Raw genomic sequence first — 27853 nt, forward strand, 5'->3', positions numbered from 1 at the left:
CATGACCCCCCCACCCCCCCAGTTACAACTTTGATTAACTTTCACTCTGTATCGATACTGTCAGCTGCCTTGATGCAATGTGTGAACATTTTTATGACTTACATTGTAAAACAAACCAGTTAGTCAGAGTCAGTGATAATATATGGAAAGTACTGTTGTTTTCATCACAGAGTTTAGAAATTGCAGCTAAAAGGAATAATCATATATAAAAATGGTATATGTCATAAGAAGATACTTAAAAAGTATGATTAATTCTAAATGGTAAAATATTAAAAATATATCTGAGACAGCAACTTTAAAAACAAAAGACAACCAATATGCTTTGGTTATGTATACACACATATATATGATGGCATCTACAAACTACTCACAGAATAAGGATGCATTGTCACACTATAATTTATAGTAACAATTTATAGCACACTATTCTAGAATGTACTGAGAAAGTCAAATCTATTACACCTTTATTTGAATGGTACAGGTTGTGAATGAATCACAACGAGGAGAACAAATAAACATGACTCATGACTTATTTCCTACGGCTTAGTGTAAACTCTTGGCCAATCAAGTTGCAGGTTAGAAATTGTTACTATAAATTGTATTGTGAAAAAACGTCTTTTGTAGTCATCCATTTTTTTTCATTAATCACATGACCATATTAAATGTACACCTTTTAAAGATTTTGAACTCTTTACAAAGAGAAGGCAAAATTATTACTCATTAAGGGATTGTTCACAATTATAATCAACATTTTCATGAGAGTACAAACCAGTTCTGTTTGGTAACCTCCTCCCCTTCCTAAAAGTATTAATCTGAAATGTTGATTTTGTAAGCAATATTTTTATCAACATATTTTATTTGTTTCAAGTTAAATTTTGTTTTAACAACACCACTAGAGCACATTGATTAATTAATCATGGACTATTGGACGTCATACCTTTGTTAATTCTGGCACTTTACCTTCAGAGGAAACACACTACTTTTTTAAATTAACAGTAAGGGATGTTTAATATATACTTTGCAACAGACAGGACAGCACAATACCACATTTGATTTACCAGTAATGGGACACTGGTTGGGATGGTAAAAAAATACAACAACTCTGCCAAAGAGGTTCGATCTTACAACTCAAGCAAGCTCTCACTTGACTGAGCTAAATCTTAACACCACCCCCACCCCCACTCCAATTCTGTTTTTTTAAAGCTTATACTGGCAGTGATATCTTCCCTACTCACCCCCAGCATATGGTTTGTATAGTTGTGAAAATGTTGATAACAGTAAATGGTCTCTAGTTAATTCCATGAACATTTATTATGTTTGAAATCAGACATGACATCCCCCTTCATCCTCCTATGTGTTCATGTACATGTACATGTATGGTGAAAATGAAGAAAAATGTGGATGACCCCTGACTTCCAAGATCCATGGTTATATGCATGTTAGTGGTTACTAGTTAACTAGGTACCCGTCTTTTACGTCGTCCATTGTCCGTTAGTCTGTCAGATATCACTGACATCAAGCCCTGGTGTCAGAAATATGCAAGCTGTTAGCATAAACATTTTGCGTAGAACACACTGGTAAATACGATCCTATATTATACAGTCTGACTTAAATTAGCATAAATACATACAATCACATACTACACAGTACGATTCAAATTAGCATAAACATATTACATAGTGAGTGTAGGTGTAGTGTATCGCAATGTGTATTGTTAACCCTTTGAATTACAACATATTGACATACTCAGTCTAGTGGTACTGCACATCCGTATGTAACACAGACTGACAGTGAAACCCGAGTTTACATCTTATTTCACACTTCCACCTGTCTCATTCAACTAATTAATGCTTTTATAATATCACTGTACATTTAAAATGTAATTGCAAGGGCAGACCCAAGAGGGGGCCAGCAGGGAATGTTCACACCAAAACAAATTCAAGTACCACTAATTTACAAATGTTTTTTTTCCATGATCAGTTTGTTTTGTTTAACAACACCACTAGAGCACACTGATTTATTAATCATATGCTATTGGATGTCAAATATTTGGTAATTTTGACATATCATCTTAGAGAGAAAATCTGCTACATCTTTCCATTAGTAGCAAGGGATCTTTTATATGCACTATCCCACAGTCAGGATAGTACATCCCAGAGACAAACAGCACATATGACGGCCTTTGATATACCAGTTGTGGTGTTTTTTTTCCATGAATTCTTGTTAATAGGGTTGGTATATGCAGTTGGTCCATGTGCCCTTTTGCCTTTGGTTGGCCCCCTGAAATATTTCTTGTGTCTGCCATTGAATTATATAAAATCTACAGGCTCCGTTTTGTCCACTGATATTGATATAAACACCAACAGATCAAGTACAAAATGAACAGAGACACTATCTAGATAGAACATGTAGGGCACCAAACCTGTTGATAAAGACCACCTGAGTTGTAAATATAACCCTCAATAATAGATGCTTGGTATATTTGACTTATTTGAATTACAATTAAACATAAAATTAAAATTAAAAAGTAGAAAACACAATGAGGAGGAAATAAAAAGAAAGGTTTTATAGAGATCTGTAAAAATGTCCAAAAAATTAATATTAAACTGATGGGATGGATTTTTCAAATGGGATAAACAAGATGGAATAAAAAGTTTAAAAAAGCAAAATTCCAAAAAGACAAAAAAACTTTTTATTCTGGTGGACAAAAAATGTATACCGCTATCTCTTTATCTTTTTCGTCATCCTCCGTAATGGATTTTGTGAAGAAATTGGAGATTCCAACCTTCTATTAATGAAAAATTAATTTTAAAAACCCAACTACATGTATTTACTGTATGGCACAAATCCACATTTTGCAAATATACCAATCATGATCCTTGATAGAAATTAGCACCAGCTTGTTTAAATAGTTTTAAACATTACTAGTTAATATGATGGAAAAACAAATTTGCATTGTTCTATAAACAAGAAAATATTAGTTATCATGAACCCTAACAAGTCCATAAAAATCAATAACCTTATTACTAGCATCCAAATTTACCAAGTTCAGAATTTAATTGTTCACATTTATTAGCCATACCAGAGATAAATTCAGCCAGCCGTTTGTCATTAAAACTTGCCAGACTTGTATTACACTACACATTAAACTGAATAGTTTGCAAATTTTGGAAAATGTTAAGCAAATGTAGGCCATGTGTTTTAAATGTCTGCAGCCTAATAGTAAAGACTCCGTATTGTTAAAGTTAAAAACAAATCAAAACATTTCTATGGTTGCTTTAAAAACATTACAGAGATCTTGTTATGAAAGAACTAAATTCCAAATCTTTTGAACATTGTACATGTAACACACACTTTTATGACTTAATATGACTTTAAACATAATGAAAGATTAATTTAACATTTTGTATGGTCCTATTATTACTGTAAGCTCATGAATATTTTCTGATTTATATAATGTAGAAAAGAATTACTTATTTGAAGAATAAGAGTAATAATTGTTATTAACACCCTTTAGTATAATTCAATTTTAAATACATGTATATAAAAAGCATAAATTATAATATTTTCTTCTTGTATTTGTACACAATACAAATGTATTATATAACAAGCTAACCCAATAGCAGTAAGCGAAACCCTGTGGTTATTTGATTATAAACAGTTAGTAACCCTTTCAGCATTAATTAGCCTTGTGATTAAATACAGTTACACAGTATGCAAATGGCAGGAAGTGATGGTTGCTATAGTTACCTTAGGTTTCTTCTCCTCTGGCATATCAACAACATGTTCTCCTGTAGGACCGTTTCCCACAATGCTCCCTGCATGTTAAAAATATATATGATCTCACACCATACAATTAAAGCTAAAAGGCTATTGGATGTCATACATTTGGTAATTTTTACATATAATCTTAGAGAGGAAACCCGCCATATTTTTCCATTAGTAGCATAGAATCTTTTATATGCACTATCCCACCGATGGTACATACCACCGATGTTACTATCCCACCGATGGCACTATCCCACCGATGGTACTATCCCACCGATGGCACTATCACTATCCCACCGATGGCACTATCCCACCGATGGTACTATCCCACCGATGGTACTATCCCACCGATGTTACTATCCCACCGATGGTACTATCCCACCGATGGCACTATCCCACCGATGGCACTATCACTATCCCACCGATGGTACTATCCCACCGATGGTACATACCACCGATGTTACTATCCCACCGATGGTACTATCCCACCGATGGTACTATCCCACCGATGGCACTATCACTATCCCACCGATGGCACTATCCCACCGATGGTACTATCCCACCGATGGTACTATCCCACCGATAGTACATACCACAACCTTTGACATACCAGTCATAGTGCACTGGCTGGAATGAGAAATAGCCCAATGGGCCCACTGACAGACACTGATCCTAGACCGACTGCGCATCAAGCGAGCACTTTACCACTGGGCTACATGCTGCTTCACCATACAACTGTACAACCATATCAATAAGATTATTTTCAAGCATATCTTTACAATTCTTCTACCTAATGCCAAGTTGTGGAACTGTCATACTATAATGTCTAATCTGGACAAGGACTGTAATTCTACGTCTACACACATACAGCACAGTTTGAGCAAAGACTGTAAACTTATGTTTTGTGATAACACAAATAAGCTACAGTGAAACCCCTCTAAACCAGACACCTCGGGACCAAGTAAAACATCCAGTTTTAAGAGGAATCTGGTTTAGAGAGGTTCTTCTATACTATAAAAAACGTCCGGTTTTGAGGGAATTTTGGTTTAGAGAGGGTCCGGTTTAAAGAGGTTTCACTGTATTAAACACCTATTAAAGCTATTTTCTTGCATCCCTAGCCATTAACATCATAGACAATGGGAAATACCAGAAATTGGAGGGGAAGAAGAGTGGAAAGGAGGGGGGGGGGGGCAGTTATTAATTTACCTTTCAGTGGGTGGGGGAGGACGAGAGGAAGAATGCATGTTGTGACCACTTTAGTTTCTGTGTTAGGGACCAACTCCCATTTCCATTACCACTGAACATTGTTTACAAAATAAATATAGAACAAACTTCAAGAATATTTTAGTGAACTGTGCTATCACAGATACCACAAACGGCTTTGATGAAAGGAGGCAGTGGAATAATACAAGAACTCTGCAGAATTGAAGGTCTCACATACCATAACATTTTTCATTGCACTGTGATGAACATCCATAGGTGCAACTATAAAGCAAGTTTCATTAACCTATAGTCAGTCCCACAAGGAACGCCTTTTTCGTGCTATGGAATTTACTACAAGTTATTTATTTCTGAGCCGACTGTTTTCTAAATTGGACACAAATTAAAATAATATTTTGTTATTTTCAAAACAGTTTTACTTTTCTTCTTACGTCAAACAAAACTGAAATTATTTACAAAACCCACTTTTTTTTTTTTAGGAGGATGGGATGGACTATAGGACTTATTAAAGTTTGTGAGAAACTGACCTAAATGTGAAAGTTTAACATTAAACTCAAAAGTTGATGATGCGAGCGTCATCGGAAAGGTAATACCTATATCTCGCCTTTTGACTTGGTAATGGTGAGACAAAGAGAGATACAAATGAGACAACAATGTACGCACCATCCCCTTCATCCTCCTCTGTAACAATGAGAGGGTCACAGCGGAACTCCTCCAGTGTTCTCAGGACGACGTTGCCCACGGTGGGTCTGCGTCCGAACTGGCGGTGGTCTCGAACCCGGATGTTCATCGGAGGCATGTACAGCTCCTCCTTCGGCAGCATCTGGCAAAAAGGGAAGAACCGTAAACATCCAATGCTTCTTTCAACAGAAGTAACATATCAAAAAAAAGGAAAGTTTGTTTTATTTAACGATGCCTCTAGAGCACATTGATTTTTATCTTATCATCGGCTATTGGACGTCAAACATATGGTCATTCTGACACTGTTTTGTTAGAGGAAACCTGCTGTCACCACATTGGCTACTCTTTCTGATAAGCAGCAAGGTGTCTTTTATATGTACTTTCCCAGAGACAGGACAGCACATATCACAACCTTTGATAAACCAGTTGTGGACCACTGGCTGGAACGGAAAATAGCTCAAACTGCAAATGGATCTACTGAGAAAAATAACACATCAAGGACTGAAAACTAGAAAATACAGAAAAAAATGCAATAATGTTTTTTTTAAATGATAAATCTTTGCATCATTTTTATTACATGATTGTATGTTTAAAAACAAAAATGAAGATAAAAAGCAAAATAAATTAAGAAACTACATTTAAAAAAGAAGAAAAAATGTGTACTAATTTAAAGAGAAAGAAAACTGTAATTACCACATCAAAGAAGTAGAGATTCTCGTCAAAGTTTGGACATTTCTTGGTGTTCTTAATGACACACGTGTTGACGACGTGGCCGCCACACTCAAACTCGATGCTGGGAGATGACACATTGGCCAGCTGGAACTTCTTCATGTTCCTCACACCCCACGCCAGAACCTGAAGCATCAAATACACACGACCGTGTATCAGTAATCAAATATGGGAAATTCCCCTCAAATCAAGACCCCAACTCTGTGTATCAGTAGTCAAATATAGGGAATTCCCTCAAAACAAGACCCCAACTCTGTATCAGTAGTCACAAATAGGGAATTCTTTCAAAACAAGACCACAACTCTGTATCAGTAGTCAAAAATAGGGAATTCATTCAAAACAAGACCTCAACTCAGTGTATCAGTAGTCAAATATAGGGAATTCCCTCAAAACAAGACCCCAAATGTGTATTAGTAGTCAAATATTGGGAATTCCCTCAAAACAAGATCCCAACTGTGTATTAGTAGTCAAATATAGGGAATTCCCTCAAAACAAGACACCAACTCTGTGTATCAGTAGTCAAATATAACTATTCCCTCAAAACAAGATTCTTTTCAAGGTGCTTTTTTAAATATTAGTAAAATATCCTCTCTAATGTGGACACTCCATTAAATCAGACAATTTACTTGGTCCCATAGGTGTTTGGTTTAGAGAGCTATCACTGTGTATACATGTAATAAGCAACAACAAAAATGCAAATGAATGATATCAATTAAAACAGCCACTCTCTACATTCACCTCGATGGGTCTAGATAAATATTACGTACTATTTAATCTTTTCACCTACATATCAATAATAAATTTTAAAAAATCTGGGAAATGTTTTTTTTTTGTTGGAAAAGTAAGGTCAAGTTCCCGGAAACCCGAAATAATTTTTCAGGCATAAGAGTCAAATGTCACCAAACTTCCTCCATTTAGTCAATGTTCCTACCTCGATTCCAGTCCTCTGCATGACTGGTCGGATACCATTGGGTACAAGGAACAAGCTGCCTTTCTTTGGGGGCAAAAATGGAAGATCTTTGCCGGTCATCTGAAAAAAAGAGATATAGAGAGATAGGGTAATTACCATACAATACTGTTCGTCATTCACTAGCTAGATGCTAAATGTATGGTAATCATACTGTATGGTCTAGAAAAATCATAGAAGGTTTTTTTAGAAAGAAAGAGAAACAAGAATTGCTTTCCCTCATAGTTACATTACCATAGAGCAGTACACACCATGACATTTAGCACACCAGCAATCTGTTTTTTAACTTTATATATAGGTAAGATGAACTGGTTACAAAACCACCATAATTCGATTGAAGTAAACTGATTCCACGACCGTCTGCACTTCAAGCATTTGCTAAACGTTTCCTATCCTAATCTCACAGCTTTCTTCTTTATTTGACTATCTACAACATTTACACATCTACATGTAAAGTGGTTGTAACACACATATATAAAATATACTGAACAGGAAATAATGACAGCAACCCTCCTCATAGTGTTTGGCAGGTAATCCTGTTACTGACATACAATGCCACATTACACTTTGTACTTACAGATGTACTACATGTGGTCTATAATACTAAGCATTCCCTTCTTTCTTTCTCTTAGTATATTTTAATATTTATAATCATTTTGCATAAACTACAGTATACACAAACGTAGTATATCATCTTGGTATATTTTTTGAAAAATGCGTTTTTAATTTTTGGTCATATTGTAGATGATATGGCTATTTTAATAACATTTTTCACTCCTAATACTAAATTAATTTAATTAGTAACAAATAAAAGGTATTATATTGGAGAATACTTTGTATTGTGTACCAAAAACCAAACTAACATTCTAGAACAGACATGCTGAAAAACATTCAAATTGAAAAAATGAATAAGTTAGATGTTTTGTTTATGAACACCACTGGAGCACATCAATATATTAATCATCAGTTATTGGATGTCAAACATTTGGTAATTCTCACACATTCTTAGATGAAATCTGCTACATTTGTTTCCATTAGTAGCAAGGAATCATTAATAAGCACTTCCCACAGACAGGACAGCACATACCAGCCATGGGACACTGGTTGGATGGGAAAACCCCATTTAGATAATGGATCCACAAAGACGCTTTGATCCCATAACCAAAGAATGTCATGTGGACTCTTCCGACACAGCTAGATATTGCTCATTATAGACAAAGTAGATGTTAACACACAGTGTTTGATTTGAAATAATGATGCCCAAAGGTCGAGTGGTCAGATTATAGTATGACAGGGCTCGAACTTAAGAATTTGTCTCCCACAGCAATTTTTAAAAGACATTCCAATAGTGAAACAGCCCACCGACGGCAATTTTGAGTCTGCCTATGACAATTTTTATTGGTGTATACACTTTGCCATTAGTGAGGAGCTTTACCGATGGCACAAACATGCCATCAGTGATGCTCGCTACCTATGGCAATTTATATCTCAGTGATGGCAATTGCCGTCAGTGCTGTCGTTAAGTTCAAGCCCTGGTATGAAATGAAAAATGCTTTTACAGTTGCAGTATCATACATGCAGTTAAAAGTGACATATTTCACTATTTTTACATTTATTGTTGACAAATAAGCACAAATAAATTGATCCCATGTATAATATTGGCATGAATAACTTTCATATCGAAATTGTAATGTGCTTGCATGACATGTAAATAAAGTAGTGTTAAATCCAACTAGATTTACTATCTCTTTTTACATCATAACAAATCTCAAGCAGTCTGCGAATCTACAGAATCTAGCAAGTTTTATCATTGTCAGTTAAATAGTTAAAGGTTTATTTTGTTTAATGACACCACTAGAGCATATTGATTTGTTATTCATCGCTATTGGATGTGAAACATTTGGTAATTCTGACATATAGTCTTTGAGAGGAAACAAGCCACATGTTTCCATTAGTAGCAAGAGATCTTTAATATGCACCATCCTACAGACTGGACAGCACGTACCACAACCTTTAATATACATGTCCTGGTCATGGTGAACTGTCTGCTAAATACAGCCATCAGAGACAGATGGGTTGCATAGACAACAAAATCCACCAAGCATTAAATGTTACAGAATGGTTGCCTCAAAAGCATGTGTCCAATTCCATCGGTCATTTCTTAAAGATTCTCCAATAAAATTAACTATTTTTTTCTACTAGTAAATTACATTATTTGGTTGTAATTTTCTTTTGTTTACATTTTAAAGCAAAAGATAAGAAATACTTTTAGTGGGAGGAAAGAAAAATGTTTTATTTAATGACACACACATTTTATTTACGGTTATATGGCGTCAGACATACATGTATGGTTAAGGGCCACACAGATATTGAGAAAGGAAACCCGCTGTCGCCACTTCATAGGCTACTCTTTTCGATTAACAACAAGGGATCTTTTATATGCACCATCCCACAGACAGGATAGTACATACCATGACCTTTGTTACAGCAGTTGTGGAGCACTGGCTGGAGCGAGAAATAGCCCAATGGGTCCACTGATGGGGATCGATCCTAGACCAATCGCACATCAAGCGAATGCTTTACCACTGGGCTATGTCCCTCCCCTTTTAGTGGAAGGAAGCCATAACTTTGAGATTTTACTTCTAACTAGCACTAGAATAAAACTGACAAACCATGCAACAAAGTGTTAAACGTAAAGCACTGAAGAAAAGAGTGTTAGTGTTCACACAACAAATACACACTGTCAGGTATTCCAAGCTACCGTACTCATGAATTTCTCCAAGATATGTACTGTATCCACAGTTAAACAAAACATCATAACATAAGTTTGTGGAAGAGATGAAAGTGCAGGTTCATTCCAGGGCTAGCTGAGCAGTTGCCAAATTCACAAATAGCAAATTTTAAAAACAATTGGTAAAAAAATTCTTTGGCAAATTTTAATTTTATTTGTCAAAATAATTTCATGTAATAATTGAGTTTCTGCAATTTTTGAAGCTTAAGAGATACCTTGGTGAAATGTGCTCACCCGAGAGCTAGTCCTGTATTCAGACACTGCCATCCACCTGCTACTAACACACTGTATTAATTTCAGGGCAAATGAAACTAGGTGAACCCCTCTCAAATCTATCAGCTGTGAGTATAAAATAATGTAATAGATAAATCAACTTCCACTGACAGGATTCGAACTAAGGACTGTGTGTAAGAGTCCACCATTCTGTCAACTCAACTAGTAATGAACTTCCGTAGGAGTACTTCATATCTACACCACTACATAAAGTTGAAACAAATGACAAATCACATTCACAAGGATTGAAGTGTTTATCTGAAATGTCTCTATTTCTTGAAGATGCACACAACAAATGAAGGCAATCCATGCTGTAGTTTAAAAGGCGCAGATGCTAGTTTTAGCCCGTAAAATGGACACTAACTTTAGTTAATTTACAAACCTGCAACACATTTGGATAAAGTTATAACAAAGAAATACTGTCTAAAAATATCTAGAGCTTGTCCCAATAACCATTACTTCTCAGATGAACATGTGTTTTTAGAATGATGAAAAATGCAATTTGGGGTACTGTAAAAACCTGGATGACCAGAACTACTTCAGGTGTACGAAAAGGAATATTCTAAGTAACACAATATAAATATTTAGTAGTGAAAAATATGTTGTAGTGTTTAAAAGCTAGTCTTTAAGAGCTTTGAACATCTAAGAAGAGGATATTAAAGAAGTTCCTTTGAGTGACCATTTATAGAAGTGTTTTCAAATTGTACAGTATGAGTGCAGGTGAGTGAAATGCGGTCAAAAACACACAAGTTGTGACAGTAATATAAACAGTGTCTAACAGGAATGAAGTTATAATTTATTTTGTTTAACAACACCACTAGAGCACATTGATTTATTAATCATTGGCTATTGGATGTCAAACATTTGGTATTTTGATGTAAAGTCATAGAGAAGAAACCTGCTACATTTTTCCAGCAAAGGATCTTGCAGCATCCCACAGACAGGATAGCACATACCATGGCCTTTGATATACTAATTGTTGTGCACTTACTAGGGATCAATCCCAGACAGACCACACATCAAATGAGCACTTTGCCACTGGGCTACGTCCCACTCTACAAGAATGAGTACAGAATTCTATTTATTACAATATTGTATGTGCATGTCAGTGCCATTTCTTCTGTCAAACTAACTACAAGAATGAGTACTGAATTCTATTTATTACAATACTGTATGTGCATGTCAGTGCCATTTCTTCTGTCAAACTAACTACAAGAATGAGTACCGAATTCTATTTATTACAATATTGTATGTGCATGTCAGTGCCATTTCTTCTGTCAAACTAACTACAAGAACGAGTACTGAATTCTATTTATTACAATATTGTATGTGCATGTCAGTGCCATCTCTTCTGTCAAACTAACTATAAGAATGAGTACTGAATTCTATTTATTACAATATTGTATGTGCATGTCAGTGCCATTTCTTCTGTCAAACTAACTACAAGAATGAGTACTGAATTCTATTTATTACAATATTGTATGTGCATGTCAGTGCCATTTCTTCTGTCAAACTAACTATAAGAATGAGTACCGAATTCTATTTATTACAATATTGTATGTGCATGTCAGTTTGACAGAAGAAATGGCACTAACTACAAGAATGAGTACTGAATTCTATTTATTACAATATTGTATGTGCATGTCAGTGCCATTTCTTCTGTCAAACTAACTATAAGAATGAGTACAGAATTCTATTTATTACAATATTGTATGTGCATGTCAGTGCCATTTCTTCTGTCAAACTAACTATAAGAATGAGTACTGAATTCTATTTATTACAATATTGTATGTGCATGTCAGTGCCATTTCTTCTGTCAAACTAACTACAAGAATGAGTACAGAATTCTATTTATTACAATATTGTATGTGCATGTCAGTGCCATTTCTTCTGTCAAACTAACTACAAGAATGAGTACCAAATTCTATTTATTACAATATTGTATGTGCATGTCAGTGCCATTTCTTCTGTCAAACTAACTACAAGAATGAGTACCGAATTCTATTTATTACAATATTGTATGTGCATGTCAGTGCCATTTCTTCTGTCAAACTAACTACAAGAATGAGTACGGAATTCTATTTATTACAATATTGTATGTGCATGTCAGTGCCATTTCTTCTGTCAAACTAACTACAAGAATGAGTACGGAATTCTATTTATTACAATATTGTATGTGCATGTCAGTGCCATTTCTTCTGTCAAACTAACTACAAGAATGAGTACGGAATTCTATTTATTACAATATTGTATGTGCATGTCAGTGCCATTTCTTCTGTCAAACTAACTACAAGAATGAGTTTCGAATTCTATTTATTACAATATTGTATGTGCATGTCAGTGCCATTTCTTCTGTCAAACTAACTACAAGAATGAGTACCGAATTCTATTTATTACAATATTGTATGTGCATGTCAGTGCCATTTCTTCTGTCAAACTAACTACAAGAATGAGTACCGAATTCTATTTATTACAATATTGTATGTGCATGTCAGTGCCATTTCTTCTGTCAAACTAACTACAAGAATGAGTACCGAATTCTATTTATTACAATATTGTATGTGCATGTCAGTGCCATTTCTTCTGTCAAACTAACTACAAGAATGAGTACGGAATTCTATTTATTACAATATTGTATGTGCATGTCAGTGCCATTTCTTCTGTCAAACTAACTACAAGAATGAGTACGGAATTCTATTTATTACAATATTGTATGTGCATGTCAGTGCCATTTCTTCTGTCAAACTAACTACAAGAATGAGTACGGAATTCTATTTATTACAATATTGTATGTGCATGTCAGTGCCATTTCTTCTGTCAAACTAACTACAAGAATGAGTTTCGAATTCTATTTATTACAATATTGTATGTGCATGTCAGTGCCATTTCTTCTGTCAAACTAACTACAAGAATGAGTACCGAATTCTATTTATTACAATATTGTATGTGCATGTCAGTGCCATTTCTTCTGTCAAACTAACTATAAGAATGAGTACCGAATTCTATTTATTACAATATTGTATGTGCATGTCAGTGCCATTTCTTCTGTCAAACTAACTATAAGAATGAGTTCCGAATTCTATTTATTACAATATTGTATGTGCATGTCAGTGCCATTTCTTCTGTCAGACTAACTATAAGAATGAGTTCCGAATTCTATTTATTACAATATTGTATGTGCATGTCAGTGCCATTTCTTCTGTCAGACTAACTATAAGAATGAGTTCCGAATTCTATTTATTACAATATTGTATGTGCATGTCAGTGCCATTTCTTCTGTCAGACTAACTATAAGAATGAGTACCGAATTCTATTTATTACAATATTGTATGTGCATGTCAGTGCCATTTCTTCTGTCAGACTAACTACAAGAATGAGTACTGAATTCTATTTATTACAATATTGTATGTGCATGTCAGTGCCATTTCTTCTGTCAGACTAACTACAAGAATGAGTACTGAATTCTATTTATTACAATATTGTATGTGCATGTCAGTGCCATTTCTTCTGTCAGACTAACTATAAGAATGAGTACTGAATTCTATTTATTACAATATTGTATGTGCATGTCAGTGCCATTTCTTCTGTCACACTAACTACAAGAATGAGTACGGAATTCTATTTATTACAATATTGTATGTGCATGTCAGTGCCATCTCTTCTGTCAAACTAACTATAAGAATGAGTACTGAATTCTATTTATTACAATATTGTATGTGCATGTCAGTGCCATTTCTTCTGTCAAACTAACTACAAGAATGAGTACCGAATTCTATTTATTACAATATTGTATGTGCATGTCAGTGCCATTTCTTCTGTCAAACTAACTACAAGAATGAGTACCGAATTCTATTTATTACAATATTGTATGTGCATGTCAGTGCCATTTCTTCTGTCAAACTAACTATAAGAATGAGTACCGAATTCTATTTATTACAATATTGTATGTGCATGTCAGTGCCATTTCTTCTGTCAAACTAACTACAAGAATGAGTACCGAATTCTATTTATTACAATATTGTATGTGCATGTCAGTGCCATTTCTTCTGTCAAACTAACTATAAGAATGAGTACTAATTCTATTTATTACAATATTGTATGTGCATGTCAAACTATAAGAATGAGTACTATTTATTACAATATTGTATGTGCATGTCAGTGCCATTTCTTCTGTCAAACTAACTATAAGAATGAGTACAGAATTCTATTTATTACAATATTGTATGTGCATTTCTTCTGTCAAACTAACTACAAGAATGAGTACATTTCTTCTGTCAAACTAACTATAAGAATTCAGTGCCTATTTATTACAATATTGTATGTGCTGTCAGTGCCATTTCTTCTGTCAAACTAACTACAAGAATGAGTACAGAATTCTATTTATTACAATATTGTAAGTATGTGCATGTCAGTGCCATTTCTTCTGTCAAACTAACTACAAGAATGAGTTTCTATTTATTACAATATTGTATGTGCATGTCAGTGCCATTTCTTCTGTCAAACTAACTACAAGAATGAGTACAGAATTCTATTTATTACAATATTGTATGTGCATGTCAGTGCCATTTCTTCTGTCAAACTAACTACAAGAATGATTTCTTCTGTACTATTTATTACAATATTGTATGTGCATGTCAGTGCCATTTCTTCTGTCAAACTAACTATAAGAATTCTATTTATTACAATATTGTATGTGCATGTCAGTGCCATTTCTTCTGTCAAACTAACTACAAGAATGTATGTGTCAGTGCCATTTCTTCAAATTCTATTTATTACAATATTGTATGTGCATGTCAGTGCCATTTCTTCTGTCAAACTAACTATAAGAATGAGTACCGAATTCTATTTATTACAATATTGTATGTACACTAACTACAAGAATGAGTACCGAATTCTATTTATTACAATATTGTATGTGCATGTCAGTGCCATTTCTTCTGTCAAACTAACTATAAGAATGAGTACCGATGGCACTTGTATGTGCAAAATGACATCATTTATTTACTGTCAGACTAACTATGAGTACTGAATTATGTGCATGTCACCTGTGATGTTTCTCAGGTATTATGTCATATTGTGCATGTCAGTACACATGTCAGTGCCATTTCTTCTGTCAAACTAACTACAAGGTGAGTACTGTATTTATGTATGTGCATGTCAGTGCCATTTCTTCTGTCAAACTAACTATAAGAATGAGTACCATGTATGTACAACCATTGAGTATGTACACCCATTTCTTCTGTATAACTATAAGTATGAGTACCTTTATATGTACACCTTTCTTCTGTCAAACTGTGATGTACACCTGTCAAACTATGTACACCTATTGTATGTATGTAAACCTGTGTCAGTGCCATGTCAAACTAACACCCTATTTATTACAATATTGTATGTGCATGTCAGTGCCATTTCTTCTTACACCCAAATTCTATTTATTACAATATTGTATGTGCATGTCAGTGCCATTTCTTCTGTCAAACTAACTACAAGAATGAGTACAGAATTCTATTTATTACAATATTGTATGTGCATGTCAGTGCCATTTCTTCTGTCAAACTAACTATAAGAAAGATGGCACTGCAAAATGACATCATTTATTTACTATTATTACACTGTGATCTTTCTCAGGTATTATTCATATTGGCCTACATATACACCTATGTATGTACACCCATTTATGTACACCTATTTAAGTATATACACCTGTATATGTACACCTACATGCATGTGTGTATGTACACCTGTGTATGTACACCCATATATGTATACCTGTGTTGGTACACCTGTATATGTACGCCCATTTATGTACACCAGTGTATGTACACCCGTATATGTATGCCCATTTATGTACACCTCTGTATGTACACCTGTATATGTACACCTCTTTATGTAAACCTGTGTATGTACACCCGTATATTTACACCCGTGTATGTACACCCATATATGTTCACCCGTGTATGTACACCCATATATGTACACCCGTGTATATACACCCATGTATGTACACCCATATATGTACACCCGTATATGTACACCATGTATGTACACCCATATATGTACACCTGTGTATGTACACCTGTATATGTACACCTGTGTATGTACACCTGTGTATGTACATCCATTTATGTACACCTGTATATGTACACCTGTGTGTATACACGTGTATGTACACCTGTTTTGGTACAACTGTGTATGTACACCTGTGTTGGTACACCTGTATATGTACAACTGTGTATGTACACCTATATATGTACACCTGTACATGTACAACTGTGTATGTACACCCATACAAGTACACCAGTTTATTGCTGTGTTTCATGCTCTCACATCCATGCTCATACAAACCAGCTGAGCATCAGCTCCAGGATCAATTTCTTCATCTGGTTTCTCAATTATCTAAGATATGACAGTAATGGTTGATGTTTTAATTTGAAAAAAGGAAAGGAATGTATGTTTAATGACACTCATGCACAGGGATCTTTTATTCGCTCTTTTATCCACAGACATGAAAGTAAAAACATGGATGGCTAGTTGGAACAAGAAAAACTAACTGATCCACAGCGTAATTAATCCTGCGATTACTGTACCTACACTTAAAGTGAATGTTCTACCATTGAGCTACATCCCAAATACTTAATATAGTGAACAGCAAAAGAAATGCACACATTCATTTAGTTTTATTTAAAACTATTCATTTTAAATCCCATTAGTTTTCAGGTCTATTAAAATTATCACTGAGGTGTGAACATTTCAGGCTCATTTCTGTCAATTAACCGAAATAATTTTATGATACATAATTTTATCATGATTTAAGAAAAACTTTTTATGTGTTTATTGTACAGTATGTAATGGTAGTAAAATTGTCTTTAGTTAGTCCAATACAAACATGAGCTACATAATTCCATTTGATTAGCATGTGAATAGTTAATAAATTAATATAGTACATAGGAAGGAAACACTGATAGGTAGTTATAATTAATTAGCATGTTGTGAACAATACATTATTAACACCTGACTAATAAACTAATGATAACAATTTGACCATGGTTAAATTTGTTTTTTAATTAATTAAAAAAAAGTTTCTGCGAAAATTGTTCTTACCAAGAAGAGCTCAAATGCTGCCAAGAGTTCTCCCCCTTCCTGTCCCTGTCGGGTGATGTCATACCACTGTAGAACAGGAGTCCTAGCGTCAGCAGGGTCAAGCTTCACCATTGGCTGGGCTTTAGAACGACCCAGGAATTCCGGTTTACCCTACACAAAGATCATAAAGATCAAAAATATATCCTTAACCTTCAAATCTGTAACCTACCTGTGACAATGTCAACCAAAGGGTATACATAAAAGCTGTAAAAAATCTTAGGATTAATTTATAAAGCCTTTTAAATTTAAATACAGGTGTTTAAGCATTGTAAATGTATGTAGTTACTTAAGGGTGAGTAAAGGTGCTACTACCAGGGCCATACGTGTAGCTACCCTCCACTGCACAACATGCAACATATGTTTAATAATTTAACTTTTTATTAAATTAGGAATAAAAGGTAGATAAGTTTAAAAATGGAAACAAGAAAGTTTGAATTTTAAATATTTTACAATTGTGTTTTGGGGAGAAAGGGCATTTTAAAATGAATCATAGTAAGTGAATAATAAAAATAATTGATCCACTACAGATTTTTAACACTAATTGAGTTCTTGTTGGCAATTCAAAATTGTTGTAGGGGTTGAGATGAGTTCTTGTGCATTTCCCCTCTCAATACTGTCCTATAGACCTTTTATAGACAGTTGAAATGTAGATACCATGATCAACAAACTTGAGGACCATTAAAAATTTTAACATTTCCCATCTCAATACTGTCCTATAGACCTGCTGTAGACAGTTAAAATGTAGATACCATGATCACTAAGCTTGAGGACTGTTAAAAGAGTTAACATGACCACACATATCTAATAAAAGAGCTAGATGACTATAACTGAAACAAGCCAACACGTACAAAGGTGTCGTGATCGAAGAGTTCGAGCACAATGGTGGGCGGTTGAGCCTCGATGCCCTTGGGGTTCCCATGGATCTCGATCTCTCCGAAGATGAGTGTCTGGTCCCAGGTGGGACACAGCGACTTGTGCACTCTCTCCGTCACCATGCTCTGGGTGAGGAACGACACACGCGTAAACGGATCTGTCAATAAATAACACAGGGAAATCAGACAGAAATAAAACATAAGTAAAACCATTCTCAATTAAATAGCATTATCTAAGAATACTTATTCTAAAGCTGATCATTATTCATGGTTTATTTTAATACATTTCTCTATTATGTATATAATAGAACATTTTGTTTTCAAATGTTTAATTAGCGACTTGTAACAGTCCTATTAATTTGAAAATTGATGAGTGACAACTAATTAACCTGCTTAGCCAATTGTGATGAGATTCTGAATAAAATGTTCCACCTATATAACTACACCTTGTAGGTAGGACCAGATTTGTGAATAAAATAACATAAAAAAATAAGCCAGTATAAATGTAAAAAGAGGTCTTAACATATGCTTCACCACCATTTGACCAATCACCTGTTGTTAAACAAAACAAACTTTAACTTTCTTATGTCTAATGGTAGTACTAATCCAAATAACTTCTAGCTGGGTCAATGTTCGAGGTGCACCCATCTTTTGATAAGCAGTTAATACCACAAGTCCTGTGTGTGTGTGTGTGTGATAGTTGTAAAAAACTAAATTAGTTTCATCTGGGCAAAAAATGTATTCAATTTTATTTCATCTAGTACCACTGTGTCAAGTAACCTTGTGCTTGAAACATGTATGGGGTACCTGTGAAAAAAAACTACTCAAATTTTTGGTGGAACTAGGATAGTCATAGATGCTACAAATTTTGTTTGAAATGACCAGTTTCACTTCCAAGTTTTAAGGGTGAGGGTTAGTAGTATTTATATCCATGTATGTAGATTGATATGCTGCAGTTGCTATTGTTGTCTATGGGGTTTGACTTGGTGATATACACCCTAACAATAAGAGATTTTCCCGACTGATCTCTCACCTGACAGGCCAGTGTCGTCTGCCGCCAGCAGGTCGCGAGCCTGGTAGATGTACGCTCGGAGCTGGTACTTCTGGGCCTCTGAAACCACAAACATCACTCAAAATGTATATTATTGGTGTATCTACAGAATATGAATTTGCAGCAAATAACTAGGAGAATTATGTCCTTACATCATGTAATAACCAGTCTTCACCATGAAAGGTGAGTGATCACCATCGCTCTCCTCCACTCGCCTGGAAAGTTATAGAATGACAAATTTATTGCCTTTTATCGTGCAACCACCGTTTCTATTGACAGAATATGATGACGGATAAAGCTAAGTCATATCCTACTACTAGCAGGATATGACTTTTGATGTCACTCATATGACGTAACACGCATAGACTACATTACAAAATAGCTCATTTCACCTCTAATTCATCGTACAATGTGGCTGATATAACAGAAATAATAGCTTTTCCCCTTAATTTTTATGGTTTGCAGGATAAAGATAATAATTAGTTAATGACCTCAAATATCTGCTTTATCCAGTTCAGGCCGAATGAGAAATTTCGCAAGGCTTTTCCCATTCTTACCTCCACAGGATCAAACAGATATCCGATTAACTAGTTATTCTCTATGTAATACAGTATAATTAAATTTTATTTAATAGTTCACGTGTTTGTTCACCAAGTACCATTTCAGGAGAGAGATTTTCAGCTCACCTTGATTTTGATCATGGCGAAGACTAATAATAAACAGGTAGAGTGAAACTTCTCTAAACCGGACATACATGGGATCAAGAATTTTGTCCAGTTTTCAGAAGTGTCTGGTTTTCAGGGGTTTGCATTGATACAAAACATATTGTTGCCTATTCACATTCCGCTTTATTTATTGAAGATGAATCCAACGCGTTAATAATCCAATAATGGTTTAATGGTTTTAAGTTTATCAATCTAATTAAAATTAGCTCCACTATTACATGTGGATCTAACACCAGCCAGTTGGAGCTCATGTCCACCAATCAAATCCTTACTTGCAGAATCCTGCCAGTGATTTAAAACTAACAACACTGCGTAGTCCCCAATGTCCAGGTAACATTTCGTCTGTAAATAATAATTTAAATATTGACCAATCACACTTCGCCTTTTATAACGTTATTTGGGAGCATACAAATTCTAAAAATATCGGGCGAGTCTATTTTAGTGGCCGCAGTGCAGCGAACCATACCAATACGTACGGGGTGGGTTATCAGTCTTCAATTTTACATTAAAAATTATTTATTTATTTATTAAAAAAAACCTAACTAAATCAGTCTTCAGTTTTACATTACAAATTATTTATTTTATAAAATAAAACATGTTTTACGGCATTCGTAATTCACACGAATAATGTCGTATACCCTCAGGATAATTCGGAATGTTTTCAAATTATTTTTTTATAAATAAATAAATAATTTTTAATGTAAAATTGAAGACTGATAACCCACCCCGTACGTATTGGTATGGTTTGCTGCACTGCGGCCACTAAAATAGACTCGCCCGATATTTTTAGAATTTGTATGCTCCCAAATAACGTTAGAAAAGGCGAAGTGTGATTGGTCAATATTATTTACAGACGAAATGTTACCTGGACATTGGGGACTACGCAGTGTTGTTAGTTTTAAATCACTGGCAGGATTCTGCAAGTAAGGATTTGATTGGTGGACATGAGCTCCAACTGGCTGGTGTTAGATCCACATGTAATAGTGGTGCTAATTTTAATTAGATTGTAAGTTTATCATCGAGTGATAGTTCAATAGTGAAGTTTACCTGTATGTTCCACACTAAAAATAGATATGGCAATGAAATGCTACTGACATCTTTTCGAAACTGAAAAGCCAAGATTTGTTTTGCCTGCTCTTTATTTTGATAAACAATTGTTTTAAAAGAAAATCAAACACCAGGAAGACAGTGGCTTAAATTCCTTGTTGTTTTGTCAACCCTTGTAGGAAACTATAAATATGTCTGTGATGGATACCAAAGCTCTCACTTGATCTGTAATTGATTAATTGTTATTTGCCAACCGTATCCTGTATTATGACACAGTGATTACACTTCTAGTGGTTAACCCGAGCAGGTGTATGTTGCACCAGCTATGTTCGCAGTCAGGTAATCTGACCAAGGACTGCGAAGTGACAATAAACAAAATAATTAGTGGTACCATAATGGTTGACAATGGCCTGATCGTCCAGTTATCAGAGGTACAAACTGCACTAAATAAAGAGTTTGGGACTGAATTATTTGTCTGGTTTCCAGTTTAGACAGGTGAACTTTAGAGTTAAAAGATGCATAAATCACGGGACTTTGGAAAATGTCTGGTTTTGAGAGAATTCTGGTTTAGAGAGGGTCCGGTCACGAGAGGTTCCACTGTATATTTTAAACAAATCAGAACTAGCAGAAGCTGACATATGAATGACTTACTGTCGAACGTGAGAAACATCCGGGGAGCTGTCATTGACGTGTCCACTTGATCTCCTTCCTACACAAGACAAGAAAGCAATAGCTTTTATTTAAATATACATCGTCATAGTGGGTTAGGCAAAATCAAACAAGTTACCTGCAATAGTTTTGCCAAACCCATAAATAAGCTACCTAAAATTGTTGAAAAAGAGGGTGGAAGAAAGCATCCTTCATTATAAGCTAATAGAATCTATCACCATTTTGAGGCAATTCCAACCCATGGGACAAAACATTGTTTGTTAAAGGCCTTGGTAAAGCTGGCTCTCACAAACATTTTTGTCTCTTGGGTTGGAATTGCCTTATCTATACCCCACAACAGTGATGGTTTCTATTAATCTTGCCCTGTGCATAAAAACACAATATTTCATTCTTAAGATAAGATGAAAAAAAGAAGGGGACTGAAGAGCAAGGAATAGAGGGATTGGGAATGGAGGGGACTGAAGAGCAAGGAATAGAGGGATTGGGAATAAAGGAGGGGACTGAAGGGCAATGAATAGAGGGATTGGGAATAGAGGGGACTGAAGGGCAAGGAATAGAGGGATTGGGAATAAAGGAAGGGACTGAAGGGCAAGGAATATAGGGATGGGGAATGAAGAGCAAGGAATAGAGGGATTGGGAATGGAGGGGATGAACGGCAATGAATAGAGGGATTGGGAATAGAGGGGACTGAAGGACAAGGAATAGAGGGATTGGGAATAAAGTAGGTGACTGAAGGGCAAGGAATAGAGGGATTGGGAATGGAGGGGACTGAAGGGCAATGAATAGAGGGATTGGGAATGAAGAGCAAGGAATAGAGGGATTGGGAATGGAGGGGACTGAAGGGCAATGAATAGAGGGATTGGGAATAGAGGGGACTGAAGGACAAGGAATAGAGGGATTGGGAATAAAGGACAAGGAATAGAGGGAGCAGGGGACTGAAGGGCAAGGAATAGAGGGATTGGGAATGGAGGGGACTGAAGGGCAATGAATAGAGGGATTGGGAATAGAGGGGACTGAATAGAGGGATTGGGAATAGAGGGGACTGAATAGAGGGATTGGAAATGGAGGGGACTGAAGGGCAATGAATAGAGGGATTGGGAATAGAGGGGACTGAAGGACAAGGAATAGAGGGATTGGGAATAAAGCAGGGGACTGAAGGGCAAGGAATAGAGGGATTGGGAATAAAGTAGGTGATTGAAGGGCAAGGAATAGAGGGATTGGGAATGGAGGGGACTGAAGGGCAATGAATAGAGGGATTGGGAATGAAGAGCAAGGAATAGAGGGATTTGGAATGGAGGGGACTGAAGGGCAATGAATACAGGGATTGGGAATAGAGGGGACTGCAGGACAAGGAATAGAGGGATTGGGAATAAAGGAGGGGACTGAAGGGCAAGGAATATAGGGATTGGGAATGGAGGGGACTGAAGGGCAAGGAATAAAAGGATTGGGAATAAAGGAGGGGACTGAAGGGCAAAGAATAGAGGGATTGGGAATGGAGGGGACTGAAGGGCAATGAATAGAGGGATTGGGAATAGAGGGGACTGAAGGGCAAGGAATAGAGGGATTGGGAAAGGAGGGGACTGAAGGGCAATGAATAGAGGGATTGGGAATGAAGAGCAAGGAATAGAGGGATTGGGAATAGAGGGGACTGAAGGGCAATGAATAGAGGGATTGGGAATAGAGGGGACTGAAGGGCAATGAATAGAGGGATTGGGAATAGAGGGGACTGAAGGGCAATGAATAGAGGGATTGGGAATAGAGGGGACTGAAGGGCAAGGAATAGAGGGATTGGGAAAGGAGGGGACTGAAGGGCAATGAATAGAGGGATTGGGAATAGAGGGGACTGAAGGGCAAGGAATAGAGGGATTGGGAATAAAGGAGGGGACTGAAGGGCAAGGAATAGAGGGATTGTGAATGGAGGGGACTGAAGGGCAAGGAATAGAAGGATTGGGAATAGAGGGGACTGAAGGGCAAAGACTAGAGGGATGGGGAATGAAGGAGGGGAATGAAGGGCAAGGAATAAAGGGATTGGGATTGGAGGGGACTGAAGGGCAAGGAATAGAGGGATTGGGAATGAAGGAGGGGACTGAAGGGCAAGGAATAGAGGGATGGGGAATGAAGGAGGGGACTGAAGGGCAAGGAATAGAGGGATTGGGAATGAAGGAGGGGACTGAAGGGCAAGGAATAGAGGGATGGGGAATGAAGGGCAAGGAATAGAGAGATGGGGAATGAAGGGCAAGTTATAGAGGGATGGGGAATGAAGTAGGAGACTAAAGGGCCAGATAAGAGGGTATTTTATGTGACCATTCCACCGTACATCAAGCTTTATGCTGAAGAAACAGCTGGCGCGTGGATCCTCGGCGACCATCTTGCGGTGCCACCTGCGCCTCCGCACCAGGTCCATGGTGCGCTCCTGGGCGTGGAACTTCATGTTGAACAATGGCGCATACTCCCAGCCCTCCTCTCTCTTCTGTTTGAACTTCTCCTACACAAACATTGGTCATTAGTAGAATCAAATAACACAAAGAATTCCATCTTAAACAGTGGCATACACACATACCCTCAACCTCCTTCTGTTTGAACTTCTCCTACACACACATTGGTCATTTAGTAGAATTAAATAATACAAGTGACATCATGGCTAGACAGTGTTCTTTTTACAGCCAAATGTTTACAATAGAAAATAATAAAACTGTGACAGCATTAGAAAATATTTATTTATTATATATTGTTAAAGTTGATGCTTTTGATCATGTTTACGAAACAAATGAGTAAAGTGTTTCTTGTATATTTGATGTATGTGAAATCTGACTCTTGAATGGAAGCATTAATACGAGTGTTTACCTTCTCAGCCTGCTTCTTGACATCCATCACCATGGTCCGTGACCGCACCCATCGCCGCCGCCGACACAGGTGGTACGTCTTCTCCACTGGACCGTAACCGCCGATAGTAGCTTCCACACAGTACTCAAAACCTGACAACAAACACCAGTATTAGCTTCTACAGTACTCAGAATCTGACAACAAACAAACAATAGTAGCTTCTACACAATACTCAAAACCTGACAACAGACAGCAATAGTAGCTTCCACACACTACTCAAAACCTGACAACAAACAGCAACAGTAGCTTCCACACAGTACTCAAAACCTGACAACAGACAGCAATAGTAGCTTCCACACACTACTCAAAACCTGACAACAAACAGCAATAGTAGCTCCTACACTACTCAAACCCTGACAACAAACAGCATACAGAATACTAAAGACATTTCAAAAGTAAATATTGCTTTCCATTCCTTCAAATTTGAGTCTTGTATCATATGTAAATTGGAAGTTGAAATTGTTTACTACAGTGTGTAAAATGAAACCTGTGAGCAATACTAGCATGAAGAATGATTCAATAACAGTCATCATTTGTTTTTGTTTAACACCACCACTAGGGCACACTCATTTATTAACCACTGGCTATTGGATGTCAAACATTTGGTATTTCAATAGCAGCAAAAGATCTTTTATATGCACATCCTATAGACAGGACAGCACATACCATTGCTTTTAATGATTCAATTATAACTCAATATAAAACCATCACCAATGACAAGCCACCTGTGAGTTAATGTTGGCTGTGCAAGATAATGATGAGCCAACAATAAAGACTTTAACAGAACTTAGTCTTAAGTTGATTGGTTGGTAAATTCAAACCGATTACCAGCATTACTTGTTCACTGCTCTGTTACTGAAATCAGATCTTAGTGTACACCACCGTGACTTACCTTCCTCATCGACGGCGTGACTCAGATCTTAGTGTAACACCACCGTGACTTACCTTCCTCATCAACGGCGTGACTCAGATCTTAGTGTAACACCACCGTGACTTACCTTCCTCATCGATGGCATGACTCAGATCTTAGTGTAACACCACCGTGACTTACCTTCCTCATCAATGGCGTGACTCAGATCTTAGTGTAACACCACCGTGACTTACCTTCCTCATCAACGGCGTGACTCAGATCTTAGTGTAACACCACCGTGACCTACCTTCCTCATCAACGGCGTGACTCAGATCTTCGTGTAACACCACCGTGACCTACATTCCTCATTGACGGCATGACTCAGTTCTTAGTGTAACACCACCGTGATCTACCTTCCTCATCGACGGCACGACTCAGATGTTAGTGTAACACTACTTTGACCTACCTTCTTCATCGATGGTACGACTCAGATCTTAGTGTAACACCACCATGACCTACCTTCCTCATCGATGGCGTGACTCAGATCTTAGTGTAACACCACCGTGACCTACCTTCCTCACCGACGGCGCAACTCAGATCTTAGTGTAACACCACAGTGACCTACCTTCCTCACCGACGGCACAACTCAGATGTTAGTGTATCTCCACCATGACCTACCTTCCTCATCGATGGCGTGACTCAGATCTTAGTGTAACACCACAATGACCTACCTTCCTCATCGACGGCGTGACTCAGATCTTAGTGTAACACCACCGTGATCTACCTTCCTCATCGACGGCACAACTCAGATGTTAGTGTATCTCCACCATGACCTACCTTCCTCATCGATGGCATGACTCAGATCTTAGTGTAACACCACAATGACCTACATTCCTCATCGACGGCGTGACTCAGATCTTAGTGTAACACCACCGTGATCTACCTTCCTCATCGACGGCACAACTCAGATGTTAGTGTATCTCCACCATGACCTACCTTCCTCATCGATGGCGTGACTCAGATCTTAGTGTAACACCAATGTGACCTACCTTCCTCATCGACGGCGCGACTCAGATCCACCTGCCAGTCGTAGTCCCACTTCCAACCTGCCGGCAGCACGGTCTCTTCCCGATTCGGACATGGGTCTCCTTTCTGAAACAACAACACTCACTTGAAACATGTTATAACTTTCTTCCAGAATATAATTTTTAATTTAAACTTATTTGAAACCAATTTTTTATTATTTAAACTGAGGCTGATGCTAGCTTTTTTTCAAATTGGCTATTGCAATATTCTTGATAAGTGGATAATCATTTACAGTATGTTAATGAAATAGTCAGATGTGAGAAGACTCACCACATCGGTCCACGGACGTGAAGCCTCCCCCCAGTGGCCTCCTGGAAGATTACGATTCTGACACTCATAGATGTCCTCCATAAACTGGTGGTGTCCAGCATCCTTGTCAAACAGCATGCTGTAACAGTAAACACAAAGTTAAACAGCATGCTGTAACAGTAAACACAGAGTTAAACTGCATGCTGTAACAGTAAATACAGAGTTAAACTGCATGCTGTAACAGTAAACACAGTTAAACGGCATGCTGTAACAGTAAACACAGAGTTAAACTGCATGCTGTAACAACAAGCATTATGAGAGTAGCCTACTGCTAAAGCAATACATGTCCCCTTCTTAACTAAACAATTTTTAATTTCTCCTAAATTTATGGGACATACCTTTGTGAAAAGTGTGTAAATCACCATAAAAGCTAAACGTCATCAGGACAAAAGTCCGGAAAACTAATTTTTAAATCTCCTTATGTTCTATGAAAGTCAAAACTTCATCTGTAACAGTACATTATAAAACTATACAAAATATTTCAGCTCAATATATCAAGGCCTTCTGAAAACAAAAGTCTGGAAAACAAATTTTCACATCTCCTAAGTTTAAGGTTCATAACTCTGTCAAAATGGATAAATTGTCATAAAAGTCAAACTTGATCTGTAACAGTATATTATAAAGCTATACAATAAAGTTCAGCTCAATATCTCTAGGCATTCTAAAAAACCCATCTGGAAAACTATATGTGGGACAGACAGACAGACAGACAGACAGACAGAAAGACAAAAGTACGGAGATGAAATTTATAGTCCCCTCCCATTATTAGCATGCTGCAATGTCAATAAACA

General features: G+C 36.6%; 1 protein-coding gene across 7 annotated transcripts in view; it reads right to left on the minus strand.

The window, feature by feature from the left end:
- LOC121384325 (myoferlin-like) overlaps positions 1–27853 on the minus strand; it is a 175859-nt gene that overhangs the window by 41318 nt on the left and 106688 nt on the right. For 6 of the 7 annotated variants that reach the window (XM_041514666.1, XM_041514669.1, XM_041514665.1 and 3 more), the window contains 12 exons: positions 27024–27141; positions 26717–26819; positions 24779–24909; positions 24252–24419; positions 21917–21974; positions 19476–19553; positions 18419–18600; positions 17532–17681; positions 7331–7429; positions 6364–6525; positions 5653–5812; positions 3751–3818 (listed from right to left, as the gene is read on the minus strand). In XM_041514666.1, coding sequence (XP_041370600.1) covers positions 3751–3818; positions 5653–5812; positions 6364–6525; positions 7331–7429; positions 17532–17681; positions 18419–18600; positions 19476–19553; positions 21917–21974; positions 24252–24419; positions 24779–24909; positions 26717–26819; positions 27024–27141 — 1477 coding nt within the window. Of the gene's footprint in view, positions 1–1465; positions 1523–3750; positions 3819–5652; positions 5813–6363; positions 6526–7330; positions 7430–17531; positions 17682–18418; positions 18601–19475; positions 19554–21916; positions 21975–24251; positions 24420–24778; positions 24910–26716; positions 26820–27023; positions 27142–27853 lie in introns of all 7 variants that reach the window. The other variant, XM_041514668.1, reaches the window with a different exon arrangement.

Source organism: Gigantopelta aegis, chromosome 10 (assembly GCF_016097555.1).
Source record: "Gigantopelta aegis isolate Gae_Host chromosome 10, Gae_host_genome, whole genome shotgun sequence".
In the NCBI taxonomy this organism is placed as follows: Eukaryota; Metazoa; Mollusca; class Gastropoda; order Neomphalida; family Peltospiridae; genus Gigantopelta; species Gigantopelta aegis.